The sequence below is a fragment of the Epinephelus lanceolatus genome, chromosome 2 (genome assembly GCF_041903045.1).
Source record: "Epinephelus lanceolatus isolate andai-2023 chromosome 2, ASM4190304v1, whole genome shotgun sequence".
NCBI lineage: Eukaryota > Metazoa > Chordata > Actinopteri > Perciformes > Serranidae > Epinephelus > Epinephelus lanceolatus.
The window spans coordinates 1,652,796-1,679,352 of NC_135735.1; the positions used below are offsets into that span (position 1 = coordinate 1,652,796).

A 26,557-nucleotide genomic window follows, 5' to 3' on the forward strand; every position below is an offset into this window, starting at 1 on the left:
GATCATGAGACGCCTCAGACAGACATTTCCCTGCTCATTACTGTGCACAAATGTACCATGTCCTGAGGCCTCAGTAGCTCCTCTGGTGGAGGTGATGCCCTTTAGTTTCATTTGAGCACCTGCCCCATAAAACGGCACGGCACTGAAGTTCAATACTCACTCTCCTCTCAGCTCTGCTTTGGACTCACTGACATCACTCCGACCTGCAGTCATTTGATGTTATTTATTTTTTTCACCATAATGAAATAAATAACTTAGATCAATAACCTCTGTTACACATTTCCGTCTGATGGAAGGACACACTGCAGCCACTGATTTAAAGCTCATATCCTATTTTACTGCGCTCCAGTCTTTCACTCTCCATTGTCTCTATAGCTTCGTCTCTGTTGATTGTTTGTGTTGTTATTTTGTATTGTCATGTGTTTTGTGTTGCTGAACAGGAACCAGTTTAACTGAGTCAGGCCTCTTTTAACTGATGAAAAATGATGCATCATACGTTGATATGAATTCTACCTTCCATCACTGTTGCAATCATTAAAACTACGAACTATTAAAGTCATAATTTTATTTTCCTAAACTTGATGCTGTGACTTGTTTTGCCCGCTCACCCACCTCTTTAAATGCTCTTTAAATGTGAGTGTGTGTATTATACATGTGTGTATGTTATGATACTTGTTTTGGGGAATAAAGTGCTAATGGCAAGTTAGCAGCCAACACTACGTGACCCCCAGATATGTGTGTACTGTGTTGTCATATGTTGTGTGTGTTATTTGTCTTCATAAAAAGAAGAAAGAAAAGAATAATAATTCAAAGTGGGTCAGACTCGTGACTCTGAGTCGTGGTTATTTAGAGGTGTCATGTGGCTGCGGTGCCTCCAGCAGGTAACACGTCACACCTGCACACTGTGTTCAGGAGGCACAGTGGGAAACCAGAGTGTTATATGAGTGTTACGTAGCCTTTAGCACCATCGCCTGTTTTTGTAAAGTGTTCAGCCCTCACTCACATGCTGCCTCCTTAAAATTCCCTTTGTTCAACTTAACAAAAAACCTGACTGAGATTTTTGTTTCAAAATGCTTTTTCATTTTCAGTTAAGATGTTCAGTTTCCAGAAGTGTCACGTGGTGGGAGTTCCCTCAGACGGCTGGGTTACAGAAGGTGTTATTAAAATAGTCCCCCCATGTTGAGTTCAAGTTCAAGAGCTTTTTATTGTTAATCTGCTACAGCTATGTGCATCACATACAGAGAACTGAAATGCTGTTTCCCTCTCACCTAGTATTAATGGCATACAATTAAGAGCTAAAAGAAAGCTCAGTTGGAATAATAATAATAATACAATAACAAAACAATATATACAAAAAATAAAAACTCAGCAGAATAACAAAAGACAAGACAAGACGCCTCTCTGAAGACTGTGACTGAATCTGTGACCTGAGCCGATCATCAGTCCCGACCTGAGCCTATCATCCTCAGAACCAGCCAGTCAGAGAAAGCAATAAAGTCAGAGACAAACCACACACAGCTTTGTGTTTATGTGATTAATAAAGTTGATATAATTTCCCCATTTTATTGTAAATAAAATCCCATTTACTAAATGACACACATACATATATATTATTTCACCGTTACAGATATTGTTCTGTTGATCAGGATCGATTGCTGAGTTTCAGACAGTCTGTGAAAAGTTTGACTCGTTCATCTCATCAGTGCACAGCTGCTCAAAAAATGTAATCCGGGTTTGGAATTCCCATGTTTTCCTGTTCAGGATTTCACTTTACTACCTGTTTTTCAAAGCAACATTGGATTGAGTCACATAAAAGATAAGATAACGAGATCTGTATAATCAGAGCTGTAAATGAGACGACACATCACAGAGTGGTCAGTGTGCCAACAGACACTCTGCACCTCCTGCTGATCACTGTAGCTGCTGCCAAAGGAAACAAAACACACGTCTTTGAGATCATAACTTTAAATCATTTTGACAGCTATTTGGATGATATTTTACGGGGACATCATTTAAAAAAAAACGAAAAACCTTCACTTTACAGGAAGTCTTAAATATCTATTTTTATTATATTTTGTTCCTGTAATCCAGCCTGGATCGTCGAGCCGTCTGCCGGGGTCAGGATCATCAGATGTTTTGGATCAAAGGCATCCCAAAAACTGAAGGTTTGATCCAGATCAAAACTGACACTGGGCTTCATGATCTTATCTGATTTCATAATCCTTTTTCCCGCTGCTGAAATCAGATAACTTCAGAGCACTGGGCCCTGAGCTGTGCGTCTAACTGCAACGTTTTGACCTGTAACAGATGAAACGTATTTGGGTTCATGTTTTGAACAAGAGTCTCCACACCTGCACGTTTAAACATGTAGAGCTGCTGTCTTTTAATAAATGAACCTGAAGTCTACACGACAGCTGAAACTGATCTGGTCAAATTAAATGTCTGTTTACATCAGTTTTAAGTCCAGAGGTTAAACATCTGGCTCCTCAGTTACATATGTGAATACACCTGATTTTATATGTTCTAAAATGACATGTTGGGTCCTTAAAGGGCCGAAAATAAAAATCCAAAACTCACCCGCTGTCCAATTACTGTTACTTTACTTACTTAAAGGAGCACTGTGAAGAATTCAGGCAGATAGAATTTAAAAATGTAAAACTTTTTTAAGATGCCAAGTTTGGTAAGACCAACAAATATGATATACACTGCCTGGCCAAAAAAAAAGTCGCCACCTGGATTGAACTAAGCAAATAGGTACGAGCCTCCTACTGGATAATTACTGCATGGGCGATTATCTTTCAGCTGGCAACAAGTTATTTAACCCCAACTGGTGCAATGAGTTGCTTCTCATTTCCTAAACAACCATGTCAAAAGACACATCCCGTGGTCGTGGAAAAGTTGTTAGTCTGTTTGAGAAGGGTCAAATCATTGGCATGCATCAAGCAGAGAAAACATCTAAGGAGATTGCAGAAACTACTAAAATTGGGTTAAGAACTGTCCAACGCATTATTAAAAACTGGAAGGATAGTGGGGACCCATCGTCTTCGAGGAAGAAATGTGGCCGGAAAAAAATCCTCAATGATCGTGATCGGCGATCACTTAAACGTTTGGTGAGATCAAATCGAAGAAAAACAACAGTAGAACTCAGGGCTATGTTTAATAGTGAAAGTAAGAGCATTTCCACACGCACAATGCGAAGGGAACTCAAGGGATTGGGACTGAACAGCTGTGTAGCCTTAAGAAAACCACTAATCAGTGAGGCTAACCGGAAAAAAAGGCTTCAATTTGCTAGGGAGCATAAAGATTGGACATCGGGCTCAAATTGTGAAAGACTGGTTCAGGGAGCATGAGACATCATTTCCACACATGGATTGGCCACCACAGAGTCCAGACCTTAACCCCATTGAGAATCTTTGGGATGTGCTGAAGAAGGCTTTGCGTAGCAGTCACACTCTACCATCATCAATGCAAGATCTTGGTGAAAAATTAATGCAACACTGGATGGAAATAAATCTTGTGACATTGCAGAAGCTTATCGAAACAATGCCACAGCGAATGCGTGCCGTAATCAAAGCTAAAGGTGGTCCAACGAAATATTAGAGTGTATGACCTTTTTTTTGGTGGTGACTTTTTTTTTGGCCAGGCAGTGTATGTTTAATTCCACAGAGAGATAACAGACACGAAGAGGACAACAGTTTGTGTGAGGTCACTTCTCTAAAAGACGATTTGCTCCACACTTCTTTAAAGCTTGAATAAAGGTTTTCTCTGCTTCACTGTATTGTTTTTCCACTTTTTTTAAATGAACATTATTTGACTTATATTTTACTCAACTGTTTTTTATGGAAATATCAGTAAAATCAAAGTTTCTTTGCAAAACTTTCAGAGAAAATTGATGTAAAATTAGTTTTTTGGTAGATTCTAGTGAGGGCTTTCATACACAGCAAAAAATTTAATAAACATTTCTGTAGATTTATTTTTCCACTATAAATTAAGACCATTTTACTTTAATGTCACAGTTTTGTTTAGAAGCTGCTGCTGTCAGTCATTGGACTGTTGCACCTCATCCAAAGTGTTTGAGCCCAATATTTAAAGAAAAAACCTTTAATTAAACTTTCTGTAAATTGGAGAGTATTTTACTTTGATATCGCAGTTTTGTTTAGAAGCCATAAACAGTTTTTCACTTTAATGAAAATTTCTATAAAATTAGATTTTTGTTGGATTTGAAATTTATTATTTTTCCACTTTATTTGAAACAGGATATTTTACTTCAATTTTCTGTTTTTGTTTTGTTTTTTTTTTGTCTGACAGTTATTTGACCTTTTTTTTATTCATTCATGTATTTATTTCTTTGTCACAGCATAGCCTCCCTGTCACAGGTTGATGTGGGCGCGCTCACTCGTCTGTAGTTTCTCTAACACGTTAGTAAAGGGATTTGAATTCCTCTTAATTCTTCATGCTGCTCCTTTAACCAAACAAACTGAAGCCGATTGCCAGGAACCTTTTACATGTTCACAGCAGAACAGAAGCATCGAAAAAATCCTGTAGAACCAGACAGAGATGTTTAGACAGCAGCAGCTATAACTCTTTGTGTTCTTATAACTCGTCTGAAACGTGTTAGGTGAGCCAACAGCCACAAATAGAAACCAAAGTTCAGAGAAGCATTCAACAAAAGCTTTTATATGTACGAAACAGAGCTCCAACGATGTACTTCATTTAAAGGTTAAGCTGATCCTGATGGCGTGTGCCTTTATTCTACTGGAGAGGCCAGAAACAAGAGCGTAGACAGATAATGACATGTGACCCCATAATCATATCATACGAGCATCTTTCAGTGTTGCCTGTGTTGCCGTCCTCCCACTGCAGCTCCAACAGCCCAGTCACCTGAACAAAACGTTTGCACTGTACGTTTCTGCAAACCACAGATACGTTTCATTTTTACATTTCACATATTTCAGATCACGTGTGTCTGAGCTGAGTGTGTCATCAGGAGGAGAGGACAGTGGATGGCGGGACATTTCCAATCATGTTAGATGTTTCAAGGCAACACATGATGTTCTTTTCACCAGAACGTGACGGTTTGTGCCGAAACAATAACCGCACGTTAACCACAGAGTTGTAACGTAAAATGGAATATTAAAACATAAAGTTTCAACATATCTGTTAAATATGAAACATATAAACGTAACATGCTGTGGTTTGCAGAAAGGTGTATTTATTTCAGTGGCTGGGTCGTGGAGGTGGAAAACATGTTAATAAGGAAACTTTGAACAGCTGGTGAGAGCAGGAGCAGCAGGAGCAGGAGGAGGAGGAGGAGGAGGGTGATAAGTGCTGACGCTGTGTGTTTAGTTCTCCCAGCCTGACACCAGGAGCGAACTCTGGTCTTCAGCTTTTCTCTTCCTGCTGAAGTGACGAATGGCCACGGCCATCAGCACCAGCGACACGATGAAGGCGCTGCAAAATCCCACAGTGCTCATGTTGGTGCTCAGGACCTCCACCACCCCCCACCTTCCTCCTCCTCCTCCTCCTCCTCCTCCTCTTCCTCCTCCTCCTCCTCCGGCTTTGGTGACTGGAATCACTGGTGGAGGGTCGACTGGAAGACAATGGGACAGGTTCTTAGTTTAGAAGGAAGGGAGGAAGGAAAGAAACAAATGAAGGAAGGAGAGAGAAAAAAGGCAGAAAGACAGAAAGGAAGAAACAAACAAATAAACAAAGAAGGAAAGAAAAAAGGGAACAAACAACAGAACAAACAAACTGACAAACGAAGAAAGAAAGGAAAGAAGACAGAAAGAAGGAAGGACAAGAAAGCACATATGAAATCACTTGTGCACCTGCAGCAGTGGGCGGGTCAATGTTCTTCATCACAGCATCGAGCTCATTGTCGTCCGCAGCTGCGACGGGAACAGGTGGCTTGACAAACTGCAAAGGACCCTGGGTAATGTAGTGCCCGCTGGTCTCCCTGCTCAGCGATCGTCTGCGTCTGCGGGACGGACTCTGCAGACAACCCTGAGCACATCTGGAGAAGGCACTGCCAGGCTCGCACAGGATGACGGAGCAGGTGATGTACACCTGGAAGGGGACAGGTAGGTCACAGGGATGTCATGTGACCCTTTTATAACAGGAGACCTTTTCTGATTGGCTGCCAGGTGAGTGAATGAATGAGCTGGTTTTAAACAGCAAGTAGAAACAACAACAGAGGCTGAGCTCAACATCTGATGGCATGTGTGTGTGACGAGCTGGTGACACGTGATGTGTTACAGTCAGGTGCCGCTGTGTGTGTGTGTGTGTGTGTGTGTGTGTGTGTGTGTGTGTGTATTAGTATGATTGAATCAATACCTGGTCATAGTTTCCTGTAAATTTAAAGGCTTGAACCTCAAAGTTGTAAGAAGTTGGATCAGATGGATGGACTTTAATCGTTTCATCCTGCAGACACCTGTGAGGGAAATATTAACACGTCTCACACACATGATCAGGGAACTGTTTATGACAAGTATGACTGTTATTATCAGTGCCGGGCCGAGCACACTCAGCGACAGAGTCAAGCTTCATCTGGTGCAGTGACTTCATGTGTCAGACACCAACGAACAAACGCCATCTTTTCACGTTCGCATGACACGTGGCCGTCAGGGGGAAACGTGGCGGGACAACAACTAAAGTTAAGGCGGCAAAAGTCTGAGTGGGGCGGCTGTGAGGGGTGGTGGATGGGTCCAACAACCACTGACTTTCACCCAGGAGGCCGGTGTTCACTTCCTGTGAGATTTCAAAGCCAAACCCTGTTCTTTTATCCTGTGTTCATTCATTCATTTGTTCATTCATTTTCACTGGGCCGGAGGGTTCACCCTGGACAGGTCACCAGACTATCACAGGACTGATACATAGAGACAGACAACCATTCACACTCACATTCACACCTACGGACAATTTAGAGTCACCAATTAACCTGCATGTCTTTGGACTGTGGGAGGAAGCTGGAGCACCTGGAGGAAACCCACGCTGACACAGGGAGAACATGTCGGAGCACCTGGAGGAAACCCACGCTGACACGGGGAGAACATGTCAGAGCACCTGGAGGAAACCCACGCTGACACAGGGAGAACATGTCAGAGCACCTGGAGGAAACCCACGCTGACACAGGAAGAACATGTCAGAGCACCTGGAGGAAACCCACGCTGACACAGGGAGAACATGTCCAGAGCACCTGGAGGAAACCCACGCTGACACAGGGAGAACATGTCAGAGCACCTGGAGGAAACCCACGCTGACACAGGGAGAACATGTCGGAGCACCTGGAGGAAACCCACGCTGACACGGGGAGAACATGTCAGAGCACCTGGAGGAAACCCACGCTGACACAGGGAGAACATGTCGGAGCACCTGGAGGAAACCCACGCTGACACGGGGAGAACATGTCAGAGCACCTGGAGGAAACCCACGCTGACACGGGGAGAACATGTCAGAGCACCTGGAGGAAACCCACGCTGACACGGGGAGAACATGTCGGAGCACCTGGAGGAAACCCACGCTGACACAGGGAGAACATGTCGGAGCACCTGGAGGAAACCCACGCTGACACGGGGAGAACATGTCAGAGCACCTGGAGGAAACCCACGCTGACACGGGGAGAACATGTCAGAGCACCTGGAGGAAACCCACGCTGACACGGGGAGAACATGTCGGAGCACCTGGAGGAAACCCACGCTGACACAGGGAGAACATGTCGGAGCACCTGGAGGAAACCCACGCTGACACGGGGAGAACATGTCGGAGCACCTGGAGGAAACCCACGCTGACACGGGGAGAACATGTCAGAGCACCTGGAGGAAACCCACGCTGACACGGGGAGAACATGTCGGAGCACCTGGAGGAAACCCACGCTGACACAGGGAGAACATGTCGGAGCACCTGGAGGAAACCCACGCTGACACGGGGAGAACATGTCGGAGCACCTGGAGGAAACCCACGCTGACACAGGGACACACATGAGGTGCGGTCAAATGCGCGACAACGTTGTGGCACACATTCCTGAGTGTCTATTTTTCAGGGCTCAAAGGCTGCAATTTGCAAATTTTGTTGTCGTCTTGGTTTTGTACCGTGCCCTGAAAGGCTTTTTGCTTTTCATTTCCTCTTACTCTAATGCTTTAACTTTTGCCACCGCCCCCCCAGTGAGTGGCGCCCTAGGGGCCTGCCTATGTCGCCAATGGGAAGAGCCACCACTGGTTACGGACTGTTCTCACAAACTGTGCGTATGTTTTCCTACAAAAAAGCACTCAGATTCGTACATATCCCATGTATTTTGAAAGGCTGCGATCACATGACCAATGTGCTGACGGTCCCGAGTGGTCTTGTAAGGTAACACATCCTCACTGTGACCTCGTCACATGTCCACGTTTGGTCATGGACTTTCCACGTCCACATATGACGTCCAAGGTACCCTGGGTGTGTTGGTTGTTGACGTTCTGGGACGCCGTGTCAACTTCAGCCTGTTACGTGCATCGTCTGTTTTCAAAATACACTTCTGTTTTCACAGGAAATGTACAGTTTGCATACAGTCGCTTTCAAATTAAAAGCACTATGTCGGTACAACACCACCAGCTGATGTTTTTTTCCTTCAACAACAAATGCACGTGGTTGGGTTTAGAAAAAATGAACAGAGTGTGGCTCTAGAGTCTCACAGGATGCAAACACCGCTCTCACGGGTGAAAGTCGATGTTTGTTGGACCCATCCGCCACCTCTCTCGCCTGCCCGACTTAGACTTTCGCCGCTTTAACTTTCATCCTTGGTGTTAAACTATAACAGCAACCGGACCCGTATCATGCCAACATTAAAGGACGCCTTTTTTCATTGGTTTCTGGTGCTGCAAGTCTCTGCCCAAGAGTGTGTCATATCTACATTTCTAAAGTGACGTAGTGTCTGAGCTGACTTCAGGAGGTGGAGGGGGATGGTGGATGGTGTGACACTGTGGAGAGATGCCTGCCAAACTTCAGACCAAACAACAAAACTGATTGGTTTTTTTTTTCAGCGAGGATTGCGCCCACTAAAACAGGTATTTGAAGCTAACACACAGTCTTTTCAGAACCATAACCACACGTTAACCACAGCGTTGTTGAAAGTCTCAGCACTACAGAATAACATACAAATGCGACAAATCCAGACACGTACATTGTGCTGATAATTTTAACGTTTTCAAATTAAAAGCCAAAAATGTTTGTGATCCCTGCAAACATCAGCACTCACCCGTTCTTGATGAGGTCATAGTTGAGGGTGTTTTCAGGGTTGTCATCAGGAGTGGCTTTGCATGACTCCACAAACACATTCACATTCGGTATATCTGATTCAGCTTGAATGCCCATATAAATGGTCTCCAGCAGCATGACCTCCACCGGATAGGCGCTGGCTGGCACCTTGTTGGTGAAGTTGCTGTCGGAGTAGACCTCAAAAGTGTAGCCGAAGCTGCCGAAGCTGGACTCGGTGAAAATGTAGTCAGACTTGTGGAGATTGTAGTAGCTGGAGATGCTGATGGTTTTGGGAAACTGGCAGGCGATGTCGATCTTAACGGACTTCCTTCGGACTATGACCTCGTTGGGCAGCTCAAAGGAGATGATCTCATTGGTGAAAGAGAGAGCGTCCCCTTTGTCCTGTGTTTAAGAGACATACAAACCCGTTAGAGGCTGACATGCAGGTTTTTTTAACCCCGCTATAACCAGCTGTGATTTGATGAGTCAGAAAACACCAGAGGATAATGGAGGATCATGTAAATGTTTCGCCACACCTCCAGTCTTGTGCCGCAGGTGCTGAACGACATGGTGCCCGTGATGTGGGTGCCATTGGAGGTGAGAGAGCACGTCGGGTCTCTCAGCTTCAGAAAGTTCACATCAATGCCGGGCATGGAAGCTTCGTCGAGGATCACCATCATCTTGTTGGGGGAGCATTTGACTGTGGCCTTACCTGTAAATCACAATCTGTGTTAACTTCTTCATCGACAAAGACAACGCAGACTCTGTTTTCTTTATTATCTCACAGAACAAATGTTAAACTTTGAGGAATAAGTGAAACAACTTTGGTTGATGTCGTTGCTGAATTAGATAAATTAGCTACATACAACCCTGAGGAGGATCGTGTACTGATGGCGTTGTGTTCTGCATGTATTTCCATCTGCATTATCATGTAGAGGAGATAAGAGAGACTTCATCATCATCCGTCTGTTTACAGTGCAGTACACAGGGCAATGAAACTACAGCTACGTTTCGAATCACAGACTTCTTCTGCCTCCACACCGGTAATATTCATGGAGGCGATATGTTTTCAGGGCGTCTGTCCATCCCAGCCTTGTGCACAATCTCAAGAACGCCTTGAGGGAGTTTCTTCAAATTTGGTACAAACGTCTTCTTGGACTCATCGATACACTGAATAGATGTAGGTGGTTAAAGGTCAGAAGTCACTGTGACCTTGCATCCATCTCATTCTCAGTTATTTTGGTCTCAAGGATTCGTACACTAAACATAAGATAAGACATTTTATATCCAAAAGTTCAAAGGTCATAATTGGTATATGTATATATCATACATTAAGACTGGTCTAAATATGTCTGTCACAGATAATTGGTCATTTATATCATATACTATGACAGGTTTTTGTAAGATAGATATTTGGTAATAATATCATATACATATATAAAGTTAAAAGATAATAATAATGGTATGTTTACAAAGGTTTAATAAGGAAGCTGTCTGTTTAATTTCACTCAGTGACTTTGACTTATGGAGAAGGGGTGAGGTTTAATAAGTGTATCCTTCCTCCCGCTCCTTTTCGAATAATATAAATTAAATGAACTTGACAGTTGCTTTAAATTATCTGTAAATGTGTCTGTCTGTCTGTCTGTCTGTCTGTCTGTCACGTTCAAATATCAATATCAAGATCAATCTCATTATGTTCTGCATTTTGGCCATTATTCAGCATCATATCTCAGGAACAGACGGGGAGACATTTGGTCAGATTCTCAATTGGTGCAACCTAGTCGCACTCTGAAGTCGTTGAATACTGGTGCTTGGGCAGTGACTTCCAGCATCAGACACAGAAGACAAAAGCCATCCTTTCATGTCAGCATGATATGCAGCCAGTCGCAGCAGCATTGGGGAAATGCAGCAGGACAACAACTTGTTTATCTTTGTGATTATTTTGTTCACTTGAACTGCCAGTCAGTTGAATGTCTGTCATCGTGGCTTCAGACAGCTGTTAGCACAAACAACAAGACTTTAACATCTCTGCATTAGATCAACAGGATCGGCTGCAGACACAAAACAGACAGAGATTTAGGTATTAACATGTGTCACATATAAACAGCCCTGATGTGCTACTGTTAGGATTACCTGCCTCTCTGTAACAACCTGTGACAGCTCCCTCAGTTTCTGACTCTCTGTCTCCTCAGAGGTCGGCGTGTCAGGACGAATTGCTGACGAATTTATGTGTCAGAGTTAAACGAAACTTATTTGTTGAAATGAACTGATTTGACATGGCTCACATCCCGTCTCCTAGCAACAGTCAACATCGCTTTTGACCATGATCTTTTCCCAAAGAGAGTCTTCATCAGAGATAACTGACGATCTACAAACCTTGAACGAGAGCAGCTTGGGTCACCATGACGACAACACACCTCATGTCTGATTGGCTGAATGAAATAAATAAAATAAAAAATAAAAAAGTTTCAGTGCAAAATGCTAAAAGAAGAAGAAGAAGATAATGTTACTGATAACATCTGATGCAGCGACAAACTGTAGAACATTAACTGTTTATTGTGCATGTGCTTTTATTTTAATATTTAGATTTAACAGAGAAGACGAGACAGAAACATATAAGACACAGACACATATAATCTCCCTCTTTGTTAGTCCTCCACCATATCCACAGAGACAACAGATCTACGCTCCGCTGACATCACACAAAGCAGTAAACAGGAAGTTATAACTCACATTCTTCCAGTTAAATAGAAGCATTCACCTTTCATTTGTCTCTGCGGTGAAGCAGACTGGCACAAATCTGTACACGTCGCTGTGCTGTGGCGTCCAGCTCAGAATCACTTCAGCTTTTCCAAACTTCTCATCTCTGAACTCTTTGCTCATGTTCTGCGGCCCGCTGACCTGGAAGTCGTGTATGCTTCAGGAAAATAAAGACAAAAGGGAAGAAATGTGAAATAATTATCCTTCGTGGGCACCAAAGTATCGCCGTCTCCTTCGAGGCAATCAGAGGTGAAGAGTTCTCAGGGTCTTTCTTTAGTTAGTGACACGGTTAACACTTGTAAGCAGTCCCTACCTGGCATGGTGAGCCTGTGCTTGGGCATGAAGCTGGAAGTTCTGACCCACAGAGGCGTAAAGAACAGCGCCATGTGACGGAGTCCTGGACAAGAACATGGGCTGGACGTGACCGGCCTCACAGCTCGGTATAGGAGGAAGGACTGTGACACAGAAACAAGAGGTCAGTTTTTAATCAGCGCTCAGTCACCACCGCATGTCTCCAGAAAAACAACATGTCTGCCTTTTTTAAAGGCATTCATGCCATCGAGGCAGTGGTGGACTCCAGCGAACTGAGCGACAGGGGACAGGAAAATAAATAGGGCACAGGTTTCTAGCATGTAGAGCAGCCTATGTAGCACTGAATCATGTTTTCCTAAATGTTAAGGCCGCCATAGACGGAAATTGTAATGACTGAAAATTCAAGTCTTTAAGTCTTTTCAGCCTACCAGTCACCAGAGTAAATGTTGGCATTTATCTTTCTGCAAACCAAGCATCCCTTACATTTGCACGTTATAACATAGCAGATACGTTGAAAATTTCTGTTTTAAAGGCATAGTGCACCCAAAATGTAAATTCAGCCATTATCTACTCACCCATATGCCGAGGGAGGCTCAGGTGAAGTTTTAGAGTCCTCACATCACTTGCAGAGATCCAAGGGGAGAGGAGGTAGCAAAACAACTCCACCTAATGGAGGCTGACGGTGCCCCAGATTCAAACGTCCAAAAACACCTAATTGAAACCACAAAATATCTCCATACTGCTCGTCCGTAGTGATCCAAGTGTCCTGAAGCCCCGACATAAAAAGCTGTTTGGAAAAACCTCATTTGAACTCTGTTTTTAGCCTCATTGTAGCCTGTAGCTCTGACTGCCTCTCTGGGCACCGCGCTCATGTGTGCGCTTGCACGAGACCGTGAGACATGGGCACCGCGTTCATGTGTGTTCACATGCTTTCGCTGGTCTTGTGCGCAAGCGCGACAACGTGCACAGAGAGGCAGGATCTCTGCAAGTGATGTGAGGACTCTAAAACTTCACCTGAGCCTCCCTCGGCATATGGGTGAGTAGATAATGGCTGCATTTTAATTTTTGGGTGCACTATCCCTTTAACAACGCCGTGGTTAACGTGTGCACCAAGATTATGTTTTCCTTTAAAATACCTGGAAAAAACAATTAGTTTTTGTGGCACTATCGCGGCAGGAAAAGCAGCAACAGGTCCCTAAAAGACAGCCATGTCTGCTGCTTAAAAAGCTGCGGGAAACACAGCAATGAGTCACTAAAACAGTTCTGCTGTTTGTTGGTGCTGAACAGTGCTCTGAAGCTTGGCAGGTGTCACACTATCCACCATCCCCTCCACCTCCTGATGAGACAGTCAGATACGTATGGTATGTCTAATTTTCAGGCTGTTGTCATAACTGTTTTACATTGTTCTCCTATGAAAAGCAACACACCAAAATCCGCTGACGGTAGTAAACAGGAAGCAGTCCTGAGCGCCTGTAAGGAGGCAGGTTGGAGTCATGTGATCAGATCTGTGTGAACTCTGAGTCATTTTAAGGTTCGTCCTCACCATGTTTCTGTTCCCAAACCTAACCTCAGTAACTTTACTTATGTTAACTACATAACTGTAGGTTAAGGACGAAACATCATCAGTCGGGTGCATATTTATACACGGAACATACGATGCTGACATTTTCTTTTGGCGCCTGGACTGATTTTTAATTATGTTCCTTGTGTCTGGACTCAGCAGAATTATATCAGGCTTGTTGTGTATGGATCACAAACTGTGACATAGGAAAGACAAAATAATTGATTAAGAGTATCTGAGAAATAAACCACTGGTAATTAACAAAAGAAGAAATAAATTGCGACAAAGCGCTGCTGAAAAAATAAACAGATATTGACAATAATATCTCAATGGTTTGTTTTTTTAAATGTTCGAGATTGAGAAAAATAATCAAGTTACAAGAATAAAGTCTGTATTTTAAGAAAAAATAATATGATTGAGAGAATGAGGTCGTCATTTGAGAAAGAATATCAGGATATAATGACACTGACGATGTAACTGTGTTACTTTACAGATTCACTGTGTTTTAAATGACTAAAATATAAAATAAACTGCTCAATTACTTATTATCACAACTTAATGACCTTTATCCTCATGAAATCCTAAATGTATTCTTCTATTATCAGACAGGTTTTAAACATTTTAAAGTGTAACTGAAAATGTAAAGAGGACCAGGACAACATTTATAGACCTCTGGGTCAGACGATCAGGTGTGTCTCTCTGATGCACATGCACTCACTCTCCATGGAGAACTGCAGCTTCACTTTGCAGAGAGGAGGTGAATTCATGTCGGAGGCCTCCCGAAACACTGAAGTTCCATTAGCGTAGGTCAAAGTGATGTTTTTCCTGGAAAAGTCCTCCAGCATCACCTCGAACACGTGGACGCCAACGCCCACTTGACCTGAAGTTCTCAGTGTGCAGGTAGTCTGAGAGGACACGGAGAGGGTAGTGAAGATGAGTCAAATGCTTTTGTCTGTTTGCAGTCTGACCTACGGGGGAAAGACTCAGCGAGAGCTGTGTCTGAACATCAACAGAAGACTTTTTGAGCTATATTTTTATAAAAGAAGGTCGATATATATACCTACTGTAAATATACCCAGAATAACCACTATAATGTGAACATGCACAATAAAGTCACAATATAATCAAACACGAGTCATAAGAACATGATATCATTTTATCAGTTTCTCATCTTTACAGCTCCTGTTGTGTCTTTACCTCGTCCACAGTGAAGTTTGCAGGAGGCGCAGCACCTGTTGCAAAACGACATCTCACGTGATCTCCGTCTGGATCGTGTGCCAGCAGATGAAGCCTTGTAAAGCAGTTCTGAGGCGCCCTGCGTGAAAACACAGTTTAATATTTGGATTAGATAAAAACTAAACACATAATCTGTACATGTTGCCTCTGGGAAATATCATCAGAGAGCATGAAATTGATTCCCAATCCTATGCTGATGATACTCAGCTGTATATCTTATTCTCATCACATGATAAAAGCCCAACTGAGAAACTGTCCCACTGCATCGACCAATTGAATACATGGATGTCCCAAAATTTCCTGCAACTCAACGGGGACAAAACTGAGGTTCTAATCATCAGTGCAGAAGAAAAGCTTTTTTAATTTAATACTCATTTACAGAGGCTGTCTCTGACCAAAAAAAGTTTTTCCTCTGCACTGATGATGTCCAATTCCACAGGTGTAGCTAAAATAAGTTGATGGCTTTTTCTCTCTGGTTGCCATGGTGACTCGAGGTATCGGGGCTCCACTGATGATGGCTTTTTATTGTGGTTGTGCACGTGCTTAACTCAAGGTGTACCTGCTCAGAATTGACTGAACTAATTCAAATCAGCTGTTCTGGAACTGGATACTCAGAGTTTCCCAGCTCAGGGTAAGTCAAGTCAGAGTTCAGGATTAGACTCAGAGTTTGTTGAACCTCCGACCTGGAATACCCCTCTGACCTCAACCCCGTCCACAACAAAGTAATGCTGAGCTTCCCTGGTGGGACTCCTCCCTGCTATTCTGAACTGGAGCCTCACCGACCGCCTGGAGGTAATACGCTGACTATATTTAAGTACCTCATATGACACCACTTCAAAAATTCTGAACTAACCCTTTAAATATTTATAATGTAACTTGAGTTCAACTTCTCAGAGGTGATGTTTATGTTATTTCCAGATCTGTATAATGTTATCAGTCTATTAATGATCTGCAAACAGAACAGAGTGTTGAATTAAGAAACAGCAAGAGTTAAATATCATCTTCAGTGTTCCTTCATGTGCACCGACTGACCGTTTGTGCTCTGATATGTGACATCACATCTTAATCCTAGTTTGAAAAGAAGCCGTTTGTACCGTAAAGAGGACACTGTGGTCGTCACAGGACAGCCGTTGAGGGCGTGTGAGTCAGATCGACTTCCCAGGTCCAACTCTGCCTGAGCTGTCCAGTTTGTTTTCCCGTCGACATTTGACCCCCAGCAGCAGCCCGAGTCACTGAGAGGAGGAAGATGAAGGCGTTATTATCACTCATTAATATACTGACCCCACCAGCCACGTCCAGCTTCATCCTCATCTTCTGTCTCTGTCTTCAGCCCTTCAGCCTGCTCTGCTTCACCATTCCCAGCCCACCTCAGCCATCATTCCACTCAAGCCTTCAGCTAATCAGATACACAAACCAAACTGGACCCTTTTGGTGTGAAGGAGCAGCGGCTCTACTCCGAGCTCCCTCCAGATGTCCGAGCTCCTCCCCCTACCTCTAAGGCTGAGCCCTACGGAGGAAATTCATTTCAGCTGTTTGGTCTCGTTCTTTCAGTCACTACCCAGAGCTCAGGACCGTAGGAGAAAACAAAACAACAACAGCAAAGTTCACCCACGGTCATGAGCTTTGTAACTTTTTGAAAAGTGCTGTATAAATAAAGGTTATCACACCGGTTTAACCTGCTGTGTGTTTCAGACGTGGATCATGTTATTGTGTTGTGACCTCTGTTTAATTCAGCGTTAAGTCTCGTAATCTCTTCTCAATGTTTTTACTGCCATTTCAACAACACAGTTAGGCTCCACTGTGGCGCGGGATTACCACAGGCGTCAATGCACGCTATTATGACGGGCACCAGTGCACGCTATTATGATGGGCACCAGTGCACACTAATGTTAGGTGCACCACCGCACGCTATTATGACGGGCACCAGTGCACGCTATTATGACGGGCCCTGGTGCACACTAATGTTAGGTGCACCACTGCACGCCAATATGACGCTAAAATGACTGGCCCCAGTGCACAAAAATGTGGGCTAATATAATGCTAGTACGATGGGCCCCGGTGCGCGCTAATAGGCTCGTTGGAGATGAACTGTGCCGTGCCTGCAAGTGGACGAGATCAGGCGGCTGCAGCAGGAGACGGTGACAAAAAGCTGCTGTCAGGTTGGACAGTTTCCAGCAGCCTTCAGGCCGTACAGGAAGTCACAGAAACATTCACATCCTGTCCGATATGATGTTGATTATTGACATATTATCAGACCCACTGGTGATGGAATCTGCGCAGGCCTTGCTCATCTCCAACGAGCCTAATGTTCGGGGCCCTCGTGTGGGCTAATATGACACTAATATGACTGGCCCCAGTGCACACTGTTGGTTATGAAGCACACACACACACACCATTAGGCACATATATATATTTTACCAACAATGTGTTGGATCAGCAGCTTCGCTTCATTCGCCTGTTTTTCTTTTCTCTCTTGTCTTTTCTTGCTGCAGCTTTTATGTTGAAAGTCATGACTGCTCGCTCAGCGTGTCAGTCTCGACAGCGAAGCGACCGTATATATTGTATCGTCACGAGACTTGACACTGGACAATATGAACAAACATATTTCCCAGCAATCATCACTGCAGATATGTGTATGGAGGAAATACCAAAGAACATATAGAAACATTTTTACAGTGTATGCAGAATAAGCAAATCATTTTTTATAGGTTGCTACTATTTTACAGAAAAGATGAAACTCACACTGGAGATGACTTTGACTGTTTGAGGGCGTGTACAGCAAATGGCATCACTTTTACTTTAACGTGGGTTTTTCTTTGAACAGAGGAAATCTGAATCAGTCGCACGGGCCCGCTCTCTGTGCAACACGTTGTTGGAGGATCCGCTCTCTCTACAGGCCTCAGCGCCGCTGCACTGCCTGCACTGTGTGTGTTTATCACCCTGAGGCTCCATGTTTCATGTTTGTACTGAGGTTTGCTTTACTGAATTACACTCTGTAGATACATCTGCATATATGTGATGTCATTTTGTCATCAGCCAATGAGAGTGACCACAGCTGCAGTTAGGACCCGCCCACAGTTAAAACCCCAAAATAACATGACTGTCAGCAGGAGAGTTTCCTGTGATGTGACTGACCTCAGAGAAAAGGAGCTCTTATTGGTTAAGATGGTCGCTGTGGTGTGACCTTCAGACTGGCACCACCTGCCCTTGCCGGTGGTATCATGGTCTGTTTGCAGGACGCTGGACTTGTCGAAGCTCGTGCACACTCCACTGCCACATGTGAAGGATGACTGGTCTCCACAGCTGCGTCTGCCGTTCTGTCTGTGATAAAAAGTCACCTGCAGGGTTTAAAGAACATTTAAAAAAAAAAGACATTAAAATTGTGCAAAAATAGTATTTCTATTGTCTAAAAATAGCTCCAAAGAACTTAAAGTAAGTCCCAAATGTTCTGTTTTTGGTTATTCTGCAATTGGACCATGTCATCTGGGGACAAGGAACAGACGTGTGCATGTTTGTTTGTGCACAGACGGTGGTAAACAAACAAACAAAAGTGACTGAAATATGTCATTTATTCCTTAATAATGCTTAAAAAAATGAAGCTCAGCCTTAGGTTAAACTGGGGAGACTTCTTCATGCTGTATCCATTCACAGTTCTGTCTCTGGTGTCTAATCGCCAAAGACTTTTCACATTTATTTATTTTATTTATTCAACAGGGACAGTGCACAGTTTATTAGCTATGAGCTCATCTTCACCTGTCGTCCCTGGGCAGGAAACAGAGAATAATTTCTCTATTGCAAAAACGAACATATTCATGACACAACGGCTTCAGCAGTAGCAACAACAAGACAACACAACATCAAGTTATCGATACATAAAAACAGCATCAACAATAAAACTACAACAGTAAGATAACACAAGATTTCATGCTGTTAGATGTTAGAGTGTGAGTTCATGTGTGACGGTACATGATGGGGTTGATTTAAGCCATGATTTCATCTTCAATTCAAAACCAACTGATCTCACCTGGCACTGAGCTCCAGTAGTTAGCATCTCTAACAGAGACTGAACCACCAGACTCAGCAGATCTGAGCTGTGCTGCACCGTCGCCGCTGCTGGTCGTCCAAGATGTCCTCCCACTGTCTGAGCTCAGCTGTATGAACTCTTTTAGTGAAGGACACTTTGAACACTAGACCAGCATCAGTGAGACACAGAGCTGTCAGAGCTCAGTGGATTATGTCTCTGAATGATGTCACAGTGGTGATTACATGCTGGTTTTTGTTTATGCCTTGAGTGTTTGTATTGTATTGTTAGTTTATAAGTATTTGCAGTGGGGCAAGTGTTTTCTCCCAGCTTGTGACCAGCGTGTAATGCAGTGCATTTCTCACACATATGTGCACGTTTAAATAAATATTCTTTTCTCTCAGAACGAGTCTGTCCTGATTGAAATAAGGTAACAGTTTTTATGCACTTTTTTGAGTTGGATGTAGTGAAAATAAATAAGTTAGATGAGATTGAATAAAATAATTTGACCACTAAATATCACCACAGCAAAGTGTTTTAGCTGCTCAGTCTTTTCTAGGTGGTTGCACTAAACTAAATGAGTGTGTCAGAGTTTAAAAGACTCACAATGATGCCAGAGTTGGAACTATTTGTCAGCCTGTGTTCTTGTTCTCCAATCCCTCTGACTCGTGGGTCATAAACAGGCTGCAGTTTCTCTTGTTTTTAATTTACCCCAAAAGATTATGAACATCCAGCTTCACTCCTGACTGCAGCGCAAGTTACCCTGAGTCTGTTACACTAACACGTGTCCCCGCAAAACAATGTCATGTAGGAACTGTAGTTACTCCCACTTGAGGTGAAGGGGACATAAAACAGCAACTTAAAGGTGCAGATGAAAATATGTAAATGAAATAATAGTTCAAGTGTAATTAATGACAGTTACATATTTAAAAAGATGCATGCAAAATGTTGCCTTCATTTTTTTTTTTTTTGGTTGCACCAGTTTATTGTTTTTAGAAAACAGGATGAAAAAGAACATCGTGTTCGTCCGTCTGGATTTTTGTTTTGGTGTGTTTGTCTTGGCAGGTTGGAAAAATTCCACAAAGTTTTGTAAAGGCAAGTCACAAATCAGTCTGCAGGAATGAGCGACACACAGGTTTTTCAAACACCAAGAAGCATGTTTTCATTCAGCCATCATGGTTTAACATGTACGTGTCCTACAGCAGAGACATGTTTCCTTACGGGAGGCTTTAAGTAAACTGACGACCCCTGACTAACTGATGCATTTTGTTTATAATATTTTATATTGTATTCAACAATAACAGAACAACTGATAAACTGTGCAACTGTTAGAGTCAGAGGATCACAGAGAGGAGTCCTCTCAGTCAGCTGGTCCTGAGGCTCACCTCCTGCGTCAGCACATCAGGACGACCCTCACACAATCCAGCCCAACTAAACTATCGCTACAGAAAGAGAAAACTCCATCAGCTGTTGGACATCTACCACAAAAACCCAAACACACTTCAATGCTGTTTGTCCCTAAACAGACAGAACACGACGGCAAACTATCTGACCGCTGTGACACATCAGAAACTGAGAAAGACACTGACTATGCACAGACTCAGTGATGTCACAGCCTGGACGTAGAGACAGACAGACACAGGCAGAGGACAGGCCGTGTCCTCTCTGTCCTCAGAGACAGGTGGAGACAGAGCAACACTTCCTGCCACAGTGCAGCACATATGAGGACATCACAACAAAATTCTTCACAAGAATTAAATGTAAACAAGATTCTGATTCACTCTCTGACCAGACTGACATGATGTCACATCAGCGAGATATGTCAGTGATGTCACAGCCACATCATCTCCTCACAGCTCACACTCTGCCATCTCATGTATTCCTTGAGTTTTCTATCATTTTGTATTAATACATTGTTGTTAATTGTTTCTGGATTCACTGTCTTAAATTGTAATCGTGAAATGTCGTGCCAAACAAAGCTTAGTGAACTGAAGTGGAATAATGTCAAAGAGACAAGGCCCCAGTAGATCAGATTACTGCGACCGCCTTTTAAAATGAGCTGTTCATGAACTTCAGCTTTTTCAGGATGCTGCTGCTCAGGTCCTGACGACAGCTGAGAAATATAACCACATTACTCCAGATCTAAAATCCATACACTGACTACCCGTCACTCAGAGAATTGATTTCATAATTACTCTGTGGCTCAGCACCCAAATATATCTCTGACATGCATATAAACCTTCTCGGACCCCGAGGACATCTGAGGGCGTCTGAGGTCAGCTGACTGACCGTCCCAAGAGTCCAAACAAAACATGTTGAAGCAGCACAAACCTAGAATAACCTCCAGGTGATGTCAGACAGCCCCGACTCTGAACACACCAAGGCCAAAGCTGAAACTGTTCCTTTCTAACACCACCTGCTCCACTCAAAAATAACTGCAATTTATTTTCAAACTAATTTTTAAATCATTTTAAACAATCTTTTTTATCTTTGCACCTCTTGTTCTGCACTGTTTTTAATGATTGTTTAAAAATTGTAAATCATTGAACGATTCATTTTACCTTTTGTACCTTTCCTCTTCAGTCTTTTATTGTAAATCTGGATCCTTTATTATGTTTTATGTTCCACTGCTCTGTAAAGCTCTTTGTGTGCTACACAAATAAAGCTGCCTCGCCAGTTAAGTAGTCAATGCAACAACTGCAGGAAGTGAATTTGTATCAGATTATTTCCTGTAAATGTCACTTTACAGATGAGTTAATCTGATATTTTCAGAGACAGAGAGTTTTCATACAATTTTCCATCTGTATTCTGCATTTGTTATTATTTCATATCTATTAATATAATATTATATATGAATATAATGTATATTATTTATATCAACAGGCCTGTATTTGGGACAGGCCTTTAATTCCTTTCACACAAAACTGTTGCTCAGCAAAGATCAGGAAATGCAGTTAAATTGTTTATTTAAACCAGTATGAATATTACTTGTGTAAAAATTAGACTTCAGATAATATATCAGTTATAAATCATTCAATTGACGGAGCATCAGAGCCTTACAGAGAGAGAGTTACGGTACCCGACATACCAACACAACCCCACTTTATCCTGTTTAAACAATCCTCACAACTTGGATTAATTTTTAGGAATATGAATAACGAGGAACTGACAACAATCTGCTTTTGCACATCTGAAGAATTTCTATAAAAACTAGAGCACTCAGAGAGCGCAGACCTCCGCCAAGCAGCTCGGATTTCCCGCAATTTTATTATTTTATCCACTTCGCTTCAACTGATCACCACCATCATCTGTTCCTTGACCCATTATCAACCTTTCCTGAAAATGTCATCAAAATCCGTTCAGAACTTTTTGAGTTATTTTGCAGACAAACAGACAAACAGACCAACGCCAGTGAAAACATAACCTCCTTGGCGGAGGTAACAAACCACTTGGCAACCAGACCAGGCTTCTAATAGAGACGGGCCTTTAACTGTCAAAATGTGGAGCCACACCAGGCTGGTAAAAGTGACTGAGTGTTAAACTGAAGTTTTACAGTACTTAATAGGCTTCATTTTAGACTGGTTGAATGTTTTCTTCTTCCTGAACCTCGCTCATTGTTCTGTCAGCTCTGCGGTTGTTTTAACTGCAGGACGAGGCTGTTCAGCAGAGAGTGAACGATCTGTGAGTACCGCTTGTGTTCATGTCTTCACTGCCCTTATCCCATGAAATTTACACCCAGCTGACACAACGGATGTCAATATGGCGTCAGTGAGACGTTGGACTCTTGGGTGGGACAGACGTGAAACTTTGGTTGGAATGAAAATCGTGGTGAGGATACTTTAAATGTCTGATGACGTCAGAAGTTCACAGTGTGAGGACGTTAAAATGATCATATTTTGCAGACGCTGGGTTTATGTGTCGTTATTCTACTTTAAGATGACACTGGCATGAAGTGTTGTGGTTAGCACTGTTGCCTCAAAGCAAGAGGGTTTCTAGTTGAAACCTGGGGTGGGGGGTTCAAACCCCTTCTGTGCAGAGTTTGCATGTTCTCCCTGTGTCAGCGTGGGTTTCCTCCAGGTGCTCCAGCTTCCTCCCACAGTCCAAAGACTGTGTGAATGGTTGTTCAGTTATTCAAATATTCAGATCCTCCAGTTAAGTAAAGGTACCAATACCACACTGTAAAAAATACTCTGTTACTAGTGAAAGTCCTGCGTTGAAAATGTTACTTGAAGTAAAAGTTTATAAGTTTCACTAGGAAAAGTTCTCAGTGCAGAAAAAAAATTAATTCAGTAATTCAACAGTAAAAACGTACAAATTTAAAGGAAAAGCAGAAAATCCTCATACTGATGAAGCTGGAGCTCAGGTTTCATCTCAATCCAGTTTTCTTTATAAAGCCCAATATCACAAATCACAGTTTGCCTCAGAGGCTTTACAGCACACGGCATCCCTCTGTCCTGTGGACCCTCAGAGCTGATCAGGGGAAACTCCCCAAAAAACCCTTTAACAGGGAGAAACATGCAGAACATGATGGTTGTTGTCAGCTGTCTGCAACACGTGACGATGTACTGCATGAAAATGACAAATGATTATAAAAATAGCTGCCAGTTAATTTTCTAATCAATCAACAAATCGTTTCAGCTGCACTTTCATATTTCTATAGTTTGTGAACAAAAATTTTAATTTGTAAAGTAAATTTATCAGATTGTGTTGAAGAATAATGTTTCCCTGTGAAGTGGAGTAATTGTATAAAGTGGAGATTAAAATACTCGAGCAGGGTGTCCGTAGCGTAGTGGATAGTGCCGGTGCCCCATGTACAGAGGCATTGCCTCACTGCAGCGGCAGCGGGTTGGAATCCGACTCGTGGCCCCATGCTGCATGCCAGTCCCCACTCTCTCTCTCTCTCTCTCTCTGTCTCCCCATTTCACTCTCTGTCCTGTCATTAAAGGCAAAAGCCCACAAAAATAATCTAAAAACAATAATACTCGAGCAAAGTAAAAGTGCTGGTAAAAGTTGTACTTCAGTACAGCACATGAGTAAATATACTAAATTACATTCCACCGCTGGCTCTGAATTATGGTTTCAGGTGTGTTCTGTGACTATGAAGTCAGGAAAATTGCTGATGTTTTATTCTGACAAAGTTTAATAAGGCTGATTGTTTGTTTGTCAAACAGTGTAACTTGATTCTGAAATAAAAATGAGTTAAATCCTTGTTGGTCCAGTGAACGTATCACACTGGTTAACTGTCAGTTGTCTGGCGTGCTTCCAATGTTGCTGCTCTCTTTGATAAAACATTCATAAACATCTGAAGAAGATGATAAACATGGCTCACCCCATACGTCCCATCATTATTCCTGTGTGGAGGCATGAAGGTGATGCTGTCTCCATAAAAGCTGAGAGTCGCTGAACTCCCCAACAGTGCGAAGAGCAGCAGGGCGACTGCACCTGCCTCCATGATGTCTCAAGTACATCTGCTGCTACAGACGCTTGTTCAGTCAGTTTCAGTCTTACAGATGTGAGAGGCGGCTCCTGAAGAATTCACCCAACAGGACCAACCGGATCCACAACAACTGCTGACGCTATTTTAAAAAGCAGCAGGCATTGTTGAGATCTTATTATGAGATAGGTTTACATTTGTTTGTGATGAACTTTATCAGAGTCGGATCAGCTTTCAGTTTAGGACGAGGATAGTCAAAGTATTTTCCACCTGAACTCTATTTTTTCATGTTTCTGTGTCTCAGTGACTGATGGGAACAACAGTTTGAAACTGGTCCAGTGCTGAGAGAGAGCGCTGCAGCCAGCAGCAGTGAAAACAGGCTGCAACGGACAATTTTGTGCTGTCAGTGTCCGTCCACTAATAGTGTTTGTTTCTGTCACTGACAGGCTCAGGTTGTTATTCTAAGTGTCTGACAACATGATGAAAGGATCCCTACAGAGATGGAGCTTTGTGTTAAAGAGTAAAAAGTATCTGCAACTCACCTTTGATTCACAGTCATTAAACAGGAGAGCAACTTAGAATCATTAATATTTGACTCAGAAACTGATCAGAAGTCAACAGGTAACGTCTACAAGATCTTGCAGGAGTCATGTTCAGTTCCTGCTTTGCTGCAACTTAGAATACAGCTGTGGAATTTAGATATAAAGAGAACTGACACTGACTTAAGATGGAGTGATCGCTGGAATTTAACCAGAGATACAACAACAAATGAAAATTTCCGTTTGATCCAATATAAGATATCTTAATATCGTAATATAGAATGGAACTTATTGCACAAGAGACAAAGTGAATAAAAACGCTGGAAACAAATCAGGAAATTCTTTTACATGCGGAACAACAGACTCACTGTTCCATGCACTTTGGGAATGTTGTAAAATTCAGAGAGTTTGCTTTGAATTAGAACATTGGTTATCAGAAAAACAACTGTTGGTGTCATTCTACAACTGCTCCATTCAGTCGGTGCTGAGCTACGGTATCACGCTGTGGTACGCTAGCTGCACTGCTGCTGAGAGGAAAGTGCACCAGAGGGTCATCAACACCGCCCAGAAACTCACTGGATGCCCTCTGCCCTCTCTGGAGGACATTTACAACACCCACTGCCTCAGGAGAGCCCAAAGCATCCTCAGAGACCGTTCCCACCCTGGTCACCGTCTGTTACCCTCAGGGAGACGTTACAGGACAATCAAATCAAAAACTAATAGACTGAAAAGCAGCTTCTACCCCAGAACTGTCATCGCACTGAACTATGCACAAACCTGAAATAACTTGAACATTTAATTCTTCTGCTAGCTGGTGCAATAAATCCTGTTGTGTAATATCTATCGTGTGTGTGTGTTTGTGTGTGTGTGTGTGTGTGTGTGTGTGTGTACAGCCTTACATAGCATAGTTTTTTTTTTTTACAGTTTTAAACTTTTTCTTTTGTATTTATTGAACTTACATTGTGCCTGTTGTTTATCTTGTTTGTTCTCATTTGCTGTTTGTCAAATAGCACTGAGCTCTACCTCATTTTGGTTGGACTTGTGCAATGACAATAAAGATATTCTGATTCTGATTCTGAGATATATTGGGTGTAAAGTTTAACTTTAGTCTCTCAATCTGTATATTACAAGACATGTTACATGACACTGTGAGGTATGGATTGCTCTTTTTTCTTCAGTTGTATTAAAGAAACTTTGACTCCAGGATCAGAGATCCACTCACCCTCCTACACTCATTCGTTGGAAAAAAGAAACGTGCTATTATTTGAATATGGAGAAAACAACAAACCTGGGAAAAGAACAAATTAGCTCAGTTTGAAAACATATGGGGAGAGACTGTATGAGTGTGAAGCACCTGAAGAAAAGAGGAAAAATGAATTGAGGTTCTGTTCTGTTCTGTTACAGAGGGTCAGGTGGACAGCAGTGACACGTTGGGTATGATTACTGGTTACAGTCGAAATGAG

The 26,557-nt window shown here is 42.7% G+C and overlaps 1 protein-coding gene across 1 annotated transcript; it reads right to left on the reverse strand.

Annotated features, from left to right (window-relative positions):
* Positions 1–1,184: 1,184 nt before the first annotated feature.
* Positions 1,185–24,600, reverse strand: LOC117264894 (uncharacterized). The gene is made up of 13 exons (XM_033639237.2): positions 24,451–24,600; positions 18,236–18,438; positions 16,195–16,332; positions 15,062–15,179; positions 14,583–14,769; positions 12,305–12,446; positions 11,993–12,148; positions 11,608–11,663; positions 9,768–9,943; positions 9,233–9,633; positions 6,334–6,430; positions 5,829–6,066; positions 1,185–5,590 (listed from the first exon to the last, which is right to left on the reverse strand). The coding sequence occupies exons 1-13, from the start codon at positions 24,571–24,573 to the stop codon at positions 5,343–5,345; spliced, it is 2,283 nt and encodes a 760-aa protein (XP_033495128.2). The 5' UTR covers positions 24,574–24,600; the 3' UTR covers positions 1,185–5,342.
* Between the last annotated feature and the right edge of the window lie 1,957 nt (positions 24,601–26,557).

Coding starts and splice junctions, on each gene's coding strand:
- LOC117264894 (XM_033639237.2), bottom strand. CDS start 24,573: ATGGAGGCAGGTGCAGTCGCCCTGCTGCTCTTCGCACTGTTGGGGAGT. Junction 11,664..11,992: donor ACCGCAGAGACAAATGAAAG/GTGAATGCTTCT, acceptor TATTTCATTCAG/CCAATCAGACATGAGGTGTG. Junction 9,634..9,767: donor CCTGCGGCACAAGACTGGAG/GTGTGGCGAAAC, acceptor TCTTAAACACAG/GACAAAGGGGACGCTCTCTC.